The sequence below is a fragment of the Rhodamnia argentea genome, chromosome 9 (assembly GCF_020921035.1).
Source record: "Rhodamnia argentea isolate NSW1041297 chromosome 9, ASM2092103v1, whole genome shotgun sequence".
In the NCBI taxonomy this organism is placed as follows: domain Eukaryota; kingdom Viridiplantae; phylum Streptophyta; class Magnoliopsida; order Myrtales; family Myrtaceae; genus Rhodamnia; species Rhodamnia argentea.
In genome coordinates, this window is record NC_063158.1 from 5956331 (window position 1) to 5968904 (window position 12574).

Below are 12574 nucleotides of genomic sequence, written 5' to 3' on the forward strand. Positions count from 1 at the left end.
GCTTTAGTTTTTCAAATTTCATGTTTTTTCCAGCTCTATAATATTTGTTCAAACATTGCTTTATCAGCAATGCTCTTTGCTACTGCAAATTTTTCCAGTGAATAATTCAGATTCCTGCTAACAAAAACGACCCGTGAAAGACCCCTTTCGCTTTTTTGTAGCTCAAAAGAAAAGCAATGATGTTTCTTTTCTTTTCTTTTTCGATGTTTCTTGATCTTTCTTGCCTTCAGGAACTGCATGAATTTCTCTGTTTATATAAGACAAGTTAATGTGCTTCCATTGTGATCCTGAAGTTCTGGGTTTGATTCAAGACCCCCACCAAACTCCCAGTAAATGAGGCTTTTCATGATGATGTGCAGAGTTGAGGAGGACTCCACCAGCTCGACTATCTCAGCGATGGAAAAGTTGTCGGTTTCGGATGAAAATTCTGAACCGGGTTACCGAGCTTCACCTCCTTCGGCCGATAGCAAAGACCAGTCCACCACCGAGACTGAGACCCCGACGAGCGCGGACTCTTTCATGTTTTGCCGCACTAACTCTGAGGCCTCGACAAGTTCGGAGCAGACAGACGATAACTGCTCCTCTAGCGAGCCTTCCCCTTTGTGCTGGCCGAGTGTCAAGTCCGGACGCCATAACCAAATCACATTCGACGGACTCGGTTTGAAGCAGCAAAAGCAGTTTCTAGATGAGAAGCTGTACAATCTTGAATCAATGGATTCAGGTAAGCAATTTTGAGGCCTTTTTTTTTTTTTTTTGCCACTTCAACTTCCATTGGATTTCTTTTGGAACTCGACCAGAAAAAAAGAAAGAATATCGATTAGTCCGAGAGCGTATTAATTTTTGTAGCTGCTGTAGCGCTTGAGACGATGAAGGAGAGATTCGCAAAGCTTTTGTTAGGAGAGGACATGTCTGGGAGTGGGAAAGGAGTCTGCACTGCTGTGACAATCTCTAATGCCATAACCAATCTTTATGGTAATCTCTGGTGATTTTGACCTTGTGTAAAATCCAACATATCAGTGAATTATGAATGTTGATATGGTTTGACTTATATCTCTCCATGTTACAATATGCAGCTACAGTATTTGGGCAAAATTTAAGGTTGGAGCCTCTGAACCCCGAGAAGAAGGCGATGTGGAAGAGAGAAATGAACTGCCTTTTGTCAGTCTGCAACTACATCGTCGAATTTGCCCCCACCTTACAGACTTTACCGGATGACACGATGGTCGAGGTGAATTCTTGAGCTTGTGCCATCCTCTAGAACACCTTTTTAAATGGTGGCATGCCGTTTTTTGTGTTGTCTGCTTTTAACATGACGTTCTGTGGCCCTCCAGGTGATGACAAGCAGGCCGAGATCGGACATATTCATCAACCTCCCCGCATTGAGGAAGCTCGACGCAATGCTCCTGGTGAGCACCCGCATGTTCCGTACATAGATGTAATCGGCATGTCTGATTCCTCTTCTTCGCATTATGAGAAGTTGGATTTTGGTTTGGTCAGGAAATTTTGGACAGCTTCCAGAAGACAGAATTCTGGTACGCCGAGCACGGGAGCGTGACACCGAGCTCCACTTGTAGGGGATCGTTCAGGAGAGTTATCGCGCAGCGCAAAGAAGAGAAATGGTGGTTGCCTGTTCCGTGCGTAAGTCCTGGGGGCCTATCGGAGAAGGCGAGGAAGCATCTGCAGCAGAAACGCGACTGTGCAACTCAAATTCACAAAGCGGCTATGGCAATCAACAGCAGTATCCTAGACGAGATGGATATCCCAGATTCTTACATGACATCTCTTCCAAAGGTTGGGTTCGACCCTTATTTTTACTTTTCCATTGTCTAGTGTTACGCTTCTCTGAGTACTAATTAAGTTACGCCAAATTGTCTATTCTCCCTTTCTTTTTTAGAGTGGAAGAGCGAGTGTCGGAGACACAATATACAGATATATGCACGCAGCAGACAAATTCTCTCCAGATCATCTGCTGGACTGCCTTAACATATCGTCAGAGCACGAAGCGCTCGATCTTGCAGACAGAGTGGAAGCTTCGATGTATACATGGAGAAGGAAGGCGTGTATTGGTAATTCGAAACCATCATGGACCATGGTTAAGGATTTCATGCTGGAGACCGGCCGAAGCGACAAAAACTACATGTTAGCAGAGAGAGCAGAGAGCTTACTGCTTTCCCTGAAGCAGAGGTATCCCGAGCTCTCTCAGACAAGCTTGGACATATGCAAGATCCAATACAACAGGGTGAGCGAAACTTCCTGCTGACATTTTTTCGAAGCTAATCGTTTAAATTCGCTGAAGTCTCACTCAAAAGCACATCATAACGATAATCTGATAGAAAGAACCTCATATCTTTGGGATCCATGTCCTTGCTTTTCTGTGATAGTAGTTGATGGGTGTGCTGAACTAGAAACACATCTTGCAGGATGTGGGACAAGCAATACTAGAGAGCTACTCAAGAGTCCTGGAAGGTCTAGCATTCAACATCGTCGCTTGGATCGAAGATGTGCTCTTCGTAGATACATCCATGAGGAACCAAGATCAGTAGGAAACAGAAGGCCTGGTCAGCATGATAGCTCATGGATTCTTAAGTTTCAAGCATGAACCTGAGCATAAATCTGTAAACAAACTTTCTTGGTAGTGTATAGCTCAATTCGATAAGCAGTTCGCTCTTTTCGGCTGAAATATCAGATGGTTCATCATGACGGCGTACAATTTCGTAGCGAATATAGCTACCTTGCATTAAGTTACTTCCTACTCCTGTAGTCTGTTTTTCTATCATCCACTGTCTGTCTATGAGGTAATAGACAATTGCTTCGCCAAAATAGAAAGGGAAGAATATGAGTTAAATGTCATGGCCTTGAGGAGAAATGGAGTAGCAAAGTGATTAAATGTATGCAATCTGTACAATAAAACCCGCTCAATTCCAAGATTAGTCGCGCATGTGCTCCCACAGCGGGCTTTCTTGAAACCGCACACTTATGATATGTTGGTGTATGGTTGCATCGCGTAACAACGGACAAAACGAGAATGAAGGATGACAATTTCGGCAATCTGAAGCACGTTAATCACAACTTGTACAGTACTTACAGCATTCTTCTTGTGTAGTCCTAGTTTCCCTTCTATACAAACACATCTAAGAAAGAAAAGTCACGACCATCATCACCACTCCAAACTCGGCAATTGCAATAGCAACGCCAGGGACACGAAGAACAAAGGAAAAGGTGAACCGAAAGATCAAACCTGAAACGATGTCGGGAAAAGTCTGGAAAGGGAAAATGAAAATGACACACACACAAAAAAGCAAAAAAAAAGAGGCTATAAGAACCCTAACCTTTACAGTATGGCAAGAAAAATGCATATGGCCGCAGTGACTAGATGGACCAGCATTAAGAGTTGAGAACCATCATCAGCATTGGAACAACATGGAGAACATGTTCCTTGCAAAAACCAGTCATCGTCTGTACATAAACAGACACCATGGACGACCGGCCTCAGACGCTTCTTGCGTTGGTTGAACTAGCTCAAGTTAAAACACGGAACTAGGAAAAAGCTAGAGAGAGTCGTGTCATTTGTGCTTAAGAAGACTGATCCAAACCCCTCCGTCAAGCAAAGCTAATAATGACTTGATAAGACTTTTCTTGGAACTCACCGGGTCAATCACTTGTCATGCTGTAAAAAGACATAGGTCAATGAAGCTGATGCTGTGGTCATTTTCAAAATCCCATCCAACCCGAAACAATATACAATTCCTCAACTGTCCTCCATGCAGCAGTCGATTGTCTCGTCAATTAGTTCATCAAAAATAGTGTCACCCATCTCAAACCCAATGCTTTCAGAATCAAAACGTAGGTCCATCCACTTCCCAGATTTCACCAAGTCTTTTCTAACAATCTGTTCCAAGTTACTAGGTGGAGAGAGTGGGAGGAGGTGCCAGTGAACTCCTTCCCACACCTCGTGGATTGTACTTCTTATGTCAAGGACTGGCTTAGTGCTTGGCTTCACAAATGAAACCCAAGGAGAACAACCAAAGTAATGCTCATAGACCTCGAGAAGGACCTCATTTATGCAATCAAACACAAGTTTTTGGTCAAAATGAAGTTGGTCATAGAAGAAATCCACTTCATCAAACACTGATGACTCAATAAGCTGGTCTGAAAGTTCTGATCTCAAATAAAATTCCTGCCCGCGCAGGCCAGAGGCATGCAGAACAGCTTCTACGTACCCCAACAATGTTTCCTTGCCCTCCACAGATGTTTTTATAAGAATACCATGCTTGGGAGTATGGGGCATTTCATCCTCGAACTCGATCTTCAGTGGTTGTATTGATGGTTCTACAGAAAAATTATTGAACAACAAAAGTAAGCCCATGATCATGAGCATTCCATTACATACATATATTTTATTTTCACAAGATGCCCAGGCCTACCAGATCGAGATGCGGTTCTTGCAGGACTTATGTCATCCTCCATGAACAGTGGCTCAAGAACAGATACAGGGCTTTGTCTCTCAGGTTTGTCGACAGCAATTTCTAAATCCACACGCTTCTGCGTTGTTGAAGAGCTTGATGGGGAAGCAAATGGAGATGCATGTAGCTCATCATTGCAGTGAGGCTCCTGTTCATGGAGAAATGCGATTTTATACTGGTATTCACACAATGAAATGAAGCAGATAGCAACAGATAGGAAAGATGATGAATACAAGCAAAATCTTTCTGCTGTTGCAAATGCACTTATCAGTTACCACAAGATCTATACTCTGCTCTCATTATTCCATTTGACATCAGATGGCTATATATATAGGCCAGTGCTATTTCCACAACAGAAACTGCTGCAGAGAAAGCTAATTAATGAGAATTCCATACTAACCTCCCAAGATAGGTAAGTTTGACCATAAATTTGTTGTTTCCTGTTGTTTCCATTCATTAACCGAACCAATCAGCAACCTTTTCTCTCACATTACGTTTGCTTTTCTTCTCTATTCCTTTCCAGTTCAAAGAGATTCACTTTGAAAAGAATTCTCTATACCACTCATATGTTGAATGACATCTCCCCCTTTAAGGTCACACTTAATTAATTCGCTATTCCAACCACACAAACGCATCGGCCGAGGACGGCCTAACAATAATAGCCCCAGATCCTCACCAATTACTCCAATTGACTTTATGTACATTAGCCACTGAAAAGGAGACAGCAATTGAAATAATTATAATGAGTCACACGATCTTTCGATTTTAAAGTCATTACTTTGTAAATGAAAGAAATATATGTGCTTCAACAGGCGAGGGGTGTCTATAAGCACAGTTCTCTTTTCCCGAGAAAAAATGTATACACAAATGTCCATTGCAACTTCTGTTTCTGCCTTCAACCTCGACAGACTGGGGCTGAAGTTTGAAGCCTCCAGTAAGTCACAGAGCTTGATTGGTGTTATTGAAAATGATCTATAAGGGCAGAGCACAAAACACCAACAACGAAGTATCGATGACACAAATATTCAAGAACGTAGAATATTGATCAAAAAACTATTGATCTTTGATTCTCTCTCTTTTTTCTTTTCTTTGCCAACTTTGATCTTAGGTTCTAGAGTGGCCTTATCTGAGGGATAAACCTCTTCTTTTTAGTGGAGCTCCCCCCTGACGTCATAGGATGGTCAGTGAAGCTCATGACTCTTAGAGAGGCAATGCACATGGGAAACGAAATCACCCTGAGACTGGTTTTCCTCGGAGATGGAGAAGAGTTACATGCACACGAAGGCAGAAGCATTATTCATAGAGGGTTCAACGACAAGGACTCTTGGAGAGAGGATGAGGGATTGAAATTGTCGAAGAGGAGAAATCCACTCTGAAAACACATTGCAGTTTCCTGTTGTGTGAGGGCATTCTAGTCAAACTGACTCTTAGTTATTAATACTACAATGTTTGGAAGATTTAACTTGACAAAAGACGGCAGTGCATTGATTTGTTATCCAAAACAAAAAGCTATCAACTTTGTTCCAGTAGTAATGATCCATTCTATGTATGGGATTTATAGTATCTTATTTCTAACTGACAAGATATGTTTGACTTAGAGATACAACTTATTTATGCATCTTTTGAGGAGTTATTTCTTCTTTTCCTTTATTTAGTAATTATAAATCACCTAAAACTTTTCTTTCTGTTAAAAGACTATACCAATATAAAAGTAAAATTAAATAAGTAGCCCTTATTTACCAATAGAACTCAAACTACAATATTACATAATGGATGAACTTTCCTCATGAAATTCAGTTTTACATCATGATATTTCTTTTCACTTCATCAATTCATCATTTGGCATCTAGAGGGTATGACTTGCTCTCTAAATCACGGAGTATGCATTGTTGAAATTCTTTTACCTCTTTCTTATGATCAGGCTCAGTACAATCATCATCAATATCTTCAGCCAAATGATCCTCTGTACCACATTGGAGGCTGGCTGGACTAGCACTGCCGGTGGAAGTATCCTTGGAGACATGCTCTTCATTGACTGTTTCATCAACTGCTATAAGAATTTCAGTGTTACCTGCAAAATAATGCACGTGAGATATGATTTGATTTGGACAAAAACAATTGACTTCCACTTGCTGCAACAATCAATTGTTGGGTGCGAAGGGGGGGGTCGATTACCTTTGGGACTCAGGTGCGGACTACAGGTCTCTTCCACCTCATTATTGGAAAGAGGTTCATCTGATAGAGTTCGATTTTTGTCGGATGTTTGGATTTTATTATCACAACTTTCCAGAATGCACAACTCACTTTCTGTACTTGGAGCTGAAGGACCTTGATGGCTATCATTTGCTTCTTCTATTCTCTCCTTATTTTCATCAACCCTCGGAGACCTGAGATGGGCAGCAAATCTTAACTGTGCAGTTACCAAGCTGTTTTCCGATATCTTTCCTGGACTAGCAAGAGGGGAGTTGTATTCAGGAAGGGAGAGAATTCTCCCGAGAGATTTTGGCAACTGCCCACTTGAAAAGTCTGTCACTTCATCTGCATTGCTCAGCATTTCCGAAAGGTGCTTCTTGGCCTCAATGTAGATGTTAGACACTCTTGTCTTGGACTCATTAACATTTTCATATTCTTTGTTTGCTTCAGAGTCTCTAGGCTTTACATTCTTTTCTCCTCTTTTTTTCACAACAGGTCTAGCAATTTTCTCTATGTAAAAGTGCTCTTTGCCCGGAGAATTCATCCCATTATTTTCTCCCATGACATCAGGAAGTCTTTTCATAATACCACCAGGAGATCTGCCATGGTGCTCCTTTCCCATCACATTTTTCCATCTTTTCCTAATCTCCGAAATAAAAAAGAGCCTACTTGCTTTCTCAGCCTGCCCTTTATGGGCAACATTCGCCGCATGCCCTAGAAGTGTGTCGGTGCTGTCCAGAGCTGTAGAGTTTTTCAATTCTGCTGGCCCAGGCTTCAAAATAACAATTCTATTAGAAGTTTGAGGATTCTCAATCTCCCTGAGTGTCTTTGTTTCATGAGACTTGACATTTCTTCTAAAGAACTTGTAAGACTTATGATTAACCACCTCTGGTGATTCATTGGATTTGTCATGCTTCTCTTTTGATAAATTAGAATCTGCAAATGACTCTGACAAAGTGTCTCTCCTCAAATGAGCATCCTGCAAGCTTTGCATGTATTTAACCAAGATTGATTCTGGATCTTCCAGGAGTTTCGAAAATGATTCCTCATTTAAGTTCGGAATCTGAAGCGCATTAGCCACTTCTTTAGAGAAGGGAGTCCTTCCATGCTCTGTGAGATGCTTCCCACTTTTGAGTTGTTGACTTAACAACTCCTTGATTGCTTCGCACAATTTTTCTTTGAGATCAGCATCTTTCGAGTTTACCTGAATCTGTACTTCGGCATCATTGTGGTGCTTTCCATTATTTATAGTTTCCTGACAGATCTCACCACAAATGTTCTCCGCTATAGTACTTTCATTATGGCCATTTGTGCGGTCCTGGTTCACATCGAGATCAGCCCGTCTGGATGCCAAGCTTTCAGTGGCATTCAAAAGATCAGCATCCATGTCGTAGCTTCCCCTTGAAGACTTCTTACTTCTTCGGTTTTTCTTTCTGCAATCTTCATCTCCCAAATCAGATTGTTTGGACACTAGTTTGGAATCTTTCACTTGACTATCTGCATCATGCTCGCCTACCATTTCTTCTTCCATGAGTATCTTCACACTGGGTCTTCCCCCATCAGCTGCAACTGTTGAGCTCTCTTTACCATCCTGAAAAATCTTTTTCAGTTAGTCGCAGCTAAAAAAATGGATATCCTTCTCAATCAATGCCTTGCAATCACCGAATGGGGAAACTTAACAACCCAACTTTTTATGCCTTACGATCATCCCATGGGAAAACTTAAGAACCATACTGTCTATGCTATCGAATCTTACCGGGGTGACTTCAAGTTTCTCATCCAGATTGGTCAACACTTCAAACTTATTCACTGAATGTTGCACATCTGCAGGATAGAAGAGAACTCGAACAATAAAATGACCACCAACTTTACCAATCCACAAATTTCAATGACCAAAAAATCATGTTTATCTAGAAAATAAATGCCCACACAAAATCATAAGAACAAAGACATACAAAGTAAAATACAAGTGCACTACTTCACATACAAAAAGTGTGGTGATAGGTAGCAGGAAAACCACCATGTGTCATGAGCAGTAATTCTTTCAATCTGAAAAAGACTTGCGTGCATGTAAATCTCGCTAATCAATTACGGGGTCTTACCACCAGCATGGCTGCTTCCTCGCCTTCTATCTGATAATAGCCTCCGAGTGGATCTACTACTATGGCGAAAATCCAAAACACTAATGAAACTCCACATGCAGCCTAACTGATCCCTTTCATGCCTCACCGCACGCCTTTTTGACCTCTTTGTCATATTGAAGGTATATCCAATCCAATTTCCGCAAGTTGATTCAAAATTTTGACACCTGCTGCAAAAGGTTTAGTAAACAATGTCAAAGAGGCCTAGTAAAGAATAATCAAATATGCTGGCTGAATCAGACAAGAAGACTCTGAAATCGCATAATAATCTCATGTTTTTTGTCTTAATTAAAGCAACCTCGACACTTAAAACACTATAGTTCCGCTATCACATCCTTCAAAGTTCCAAAAATTAGTTCACTGCCAAATCAATTAACAGGAAATTCGTCATCTTTTTCCATGCCCCAGGAGAACAACTTATTATGAGGTTTTGCAGAGAACTGCTCAGTGCTCACACACACACAAGCACACATGTATCCCAATTGAACCAAAAATTCAATCTGCAGGATTTGAAACATATATCAGAAAATCATCATCCGTTAATCAAGGACTGTGCTCGATCTGATAACTTTAAAGATGTAGAAACACATGGCATGTATCAGAAAATACCTCAAAGTTGAAATTGTAGAGTTCGATTTTGTCCCGAGGAAGCTAAAATATAGCTCCCTCAGAATCTCTGTGACTTCCTATTTTAGCTCCACAGGTTTCCGTTCTGCAGAAGTAAAGCCCAACATGGTATTCTAAGCAGGGCAGGGTATGGAAGCCTTCTTCTTTCCTTTTCATCCCAAAATAAAGCCTTAATGTCTGGTCACACGCATTCCTTCACAAACTTTTGAGTTATGATGGCGGCACACCATCCCTTGACAGAAATCACAGAGTGAGGCAAACATGCTAAGATTGACTCTCGAAATATGAATGGGCAATAATCAAACTCAACTTCAATAAACCAAGTAACGAAATTCACATTTGATGATCCCAACGCTTGGTTATCGAACTCAATCTTCCACTGGAGCAATCCAATGTCCCTCATGAAAATCAAAGTATATGCAATCCAAAGTCACCCTGCAAATTCCAGCTCATAAAGAACAAAACCAATGCTTCGAAGCCTCTTCCAAATGCCAAAGGACTCGACGTCAAAACCGAGAACTTTTGACAGCCTCACTCTTCAATACCAAAACCATGATACACCAAGGGGATCTGCTCTTTCTCACCAATCACGAAACAAAAAAGGGAAAAAAAAAAGAAAAACTCTAGACTTCCCAAGAAAAAACACAAATCAGATTCTTCAGGCGAATTCTGACAAACACCACAAAAGCATCAAAGGCTTTGCCTTCTTTCTCATATAATCTATGGTGGCATCTTTGACAGCCATAAAGAAGGGCCCAAATGCTCATCTAGCACCGACCCTTTACTTTTTGCGGAGGAATTGCATACGGGCAGCCATTAAAGACTGAAAAAAGTGGAAGAGGGGGAAGAGTGAAGGAGAGAGAGAGAGAGAGAGAGAGAGAGAGAGAGAGAGAAGGGTTGAGAAAGTGAAAGGCGAGAGCTTTGACAATGCAGTTGTTGGGGGATAGGAGGAGAAAAATAAGTGACAGTTGTGGGAGTGGACATGGGGCCCCATTTTGAAGAGAGAGAGAGAGAGAGAGATACGTATGGAAATGGGGTGTCTCCATTTTCTCAACCTCCGCGTTCCCCCATTATATCTCTCTCTCTCTCTAAACTCTCTCTCTCTCGTCATTGGAAAGAGTATGACGAAGAAAAATGCATGAGAGTGGCTTGTATTGCACCTTTTCCAGTTTCAGACACAGCATAAAAAGCCATGCTTGACATCGAGGAGAACGAAATGTCCTCGTTTGTCTTCTCCTCTACAAATTGCCAAACTGGAGAAACCGAACAACGACATGTGAAATAAGATGCCTCTCTAATGTCGTAAAGCAAATGCAAAGCATTCTGTAGTGTTAGATTTCTACCCGAAAACTCCAATCAAGCCAATGCCTGAAATAGGGTGATTGATCCAGGCACATAACTTAATTATTGCAAAACAGACATTTTAAAAGGTAAATACAACTCCATTTTATCTTGAGGTGAATTATCAAAAAAGTTATAATCCTGTTACAACTACGCCGGTTCGGTCCTAATTTTTTTTTTTTTTGCCAATTCAGTCCTAAACATTTTATATTTGAGTCAATTCAGTCCATTGGCCGTTCGGCACTAACATCGCCAATTCTAACTAACATTTTAATATTTTTACAAAAATTTTCATTTTTTATTTTTCCTTTTTTTTTTATTTTTTTTCCCTTCCTTCTTCCTATTGCCCACTGTTGAGCTTGGCGTGACCTCGCTAGCCACAAGTGAGGCCGACCTCGCCATGGTTGGACAAGGTGCGACTTCAATGTCACTAGGCGAAATTGAGCCTCACCATGGTTGGGCAAAGCCGACCTTGCCCACGACGACGAGATCGTGCCCTCCACCTCCGGTTGGTCGGAAGAAGGAAGAAAAAAATAATAAAAAAAGTAACAATAAATAAATAAGTTAGAAAAATACTAAGATATTATTAAAAATTGGCAACATTAGTGGTGGCAGAGGGTCAATGCCGACCGGTCAAATGGACTGAATTGACACGGATACAAAAGATTTATGACTTAATTGGCAAAAAAAAAAAAAACAGATTTACAATTGAATTGGCAAAATTGCAATAGGTTGAAGATTTTTTTGGTACTTTTCCATTTTATCGTAAGTTCCAAATTAAATTAGATTGTTTATATCCTACATCAATTTAGCTTGATTTTTTAAAAGTCATCAAATTTTTTTCACAAATATTTGAATGTGTTCTCTGCTAATTATAATAAGCTGTACACCCTATTGGATCAGGACAAACCCAACACACCCTGAATTTTAATAAGGGAAATATGGACTTGGCACATAGACAAATTTAGTATTTGTTTCACTTGCTTGAAGAAAAATAATAATGTAAAGAACTTGGCCCATAGATTTCCCCCTGAACTTTTGTTTTTTCCCCCTTTTCTTTCCTCGTGGACTCCTGCAGCTGATAAAAATATTGGCAATTATGTCAATTCACTTAAGACAAGAATGCCATTTATTTTCTAGTACTATTTTTTGAATTTTTTCGCTTGGTGAAGATTTCTCAATCGACATCAGAAATGGCCGTCGGTATGAAATTTACGTCACGGATAGGCTAGATAAGAAAACATTGATGCATTTTCAAGGTTGTCAATGAAAGAACCTAACATACTTGTGAAGATGAAATTCTGACCAGGCTGACTAACGTACCACAAGAAAAGAGGCAGCTAAAGCACACTACAAATGCCAAAGCTTGTGTACAACATTTACTTTAGTGCCAAAACTTTCAAAATGATCAATTAAGTGTCAAATTTTTTAAAAAACGCTCACTTCAATACCAATTTTGACTTGAGCTGATGTGGCTCGCTGGAAATCCGATGTGGCCTATTTTTTTTATTAATATTTGAGCTAGCGTGGCTTGCCGGAGTTGTCATTGAAGTGATCGTTTTTCAAAAAATTTGGCACTTGAGTGATTATTTTGAAAGTTTTGGCACTGAAATTATTGTTTTTCAAAAAAATTAGCACTTAGATGATTGTCTTGATAGTTTTGACACTAAAATGAACGTTATGCACAAATTTTGGCACATATAGTGAATTTAAGCCGAAATAAGACCTTCAAATGTACGGAGGAAAGGCCAATGGGTTTACAGATGTATGATCTCCTGATGGTTTTACTGAGAAAGTCTTTTTAACTTA

At 40.4% G+C, this 12574-nt stretch overlaps 2 protein-coding genes across 8 annotated transcripts; one reads left to right on the forward strand and one right to left on the reverse strand.

Moving 5' to 3' along the window:
• Positions 1-112: 112 nt before the first annotated feature.
• LOC115748626 (rop guanine nucleotide exchange factor 3-like) lies at positions 113-2813 on the forward strand. 2 transcript variants are annotated; one of them, XM_048285650.1, is made up of 7 exons: positions 113-721; positions 847-972; positions 1074-1228; positions 1332-1406; positions 1498-1791; positions 1895-2239; positions 2421-2813. In XM_048285650.1, exons 1-7 carry the CDS (start codon positions 334-336, stop codon positions 2541-2543), a joined length of 1506 nt encoding a protein of 501 aa, XP_048141607.1. In that variant the 5' UTR covers positions 113-333; the 3' UTR covers positions 2544-2813. The 2 variants fall into 2 exon arrangements, with proteins under 2 accessions (XP_048141607.1, XP_030541035.1); XM_030685175.2 differs by having other exon boundaries at positions 115-721; positions 856-972; positions 2421-2811.
• A 226-nt stretch (positions 2814-3039) lies between these two features.
• On the reverse strand, positions 3040-10467 carry LOC115748623. Of its 6 annotated transcripts, XM_030685167.2 has the most exons (8): positions 9407-10466; positions 9072-9297; positions 8759-8964; positions 8413-8480; positions 6639-8247; positions 6368-6534; positions 4425-4611; positions 3040-4329 (listed from the first exon to the last, which is right to left on the reverse strand). In XM_030685167.2, exons 3-8 carry the CDS (start codon positions 8910-8912, stop codon positions 3749-3751), a joined length of 2766 nt encoding a protein of 921 aa, XP_030541027.1. In that variant the 5' UTR covers positions 8913-8964; positions 9072-9297; positions 9407-10466; the 3' UTR covers positions 3040-3748. The 6 variants fall into 6 exon arrangements, with proteins under 6 accessions (XP_030541027.1, XP_048141601.1, XP_048141599.1 ...); XM_048285644.1 differs by lacking the exon at positions 9072-9297 and having other exon boundaries at positions 6368-6498; positions 8759-8967; positions 9407-10467; XM_048285642.1 differs by lacking the exon at positions 9072-9297 and having other exon boundaries at positions 6368-6513; positions 8759-8967; positions 9407-10467.
• Positions 10468-12574: the final 2107 nt, after the last annotated feature.

What these genes read in the sequence shown, in the direction of transcription:
- LOC115748626 (XM_048285650.1), top strand. Translation starts at nt 334, where the DNA reads ATGAGGCTTTTCATGATGATGTGCAGAGTTGAGGAGGACTCCACCAGC. An exon ending in AGCTCGACGCAATGCTCCTG is followed by an intron (nt 1,407 to 1,497) that starts GTGAGCACCCGC and finishes TGGTTTGGTCAG; the next exon opens with GAAATTTTGGACAGCTTCCA. An exon ending in ACATGACATCTCTTCCAAAG is followed by an intron (nt 1,792 to 1,894) that starts GTTGGGTTCGAC and finishes TTTCTTTTTTAG; the next exon opens with AGTGGAAGAGCGAGTGTCGG.
- LOC115748623 (XM_030685168.2), bottom strand. Translation starts at nt 8,912, where the DNA reads ATGACAAAGAGGTCAAAAAGGCGTGCGGTGAGGCATGAAAGGGATCAG. An exon ending in AGAAACTTGAAGTCACCCCG is followed by an intron (nt 8,248 to 8,412) that starts GTAAGATTCGAT and finishes AAGATTTTTCAG; the next exon opens with GATGGTAAAGAGAGCTCAAC. An exon ending in AGCCTGATCATAAGAAAGAG is followed by an intron (nt 4,612 to 6,367) that starts GTAAAAGAATTT and finishes CTCCATGAACAG; the next exon opens with GAGCCTCACTGCAATGATGA.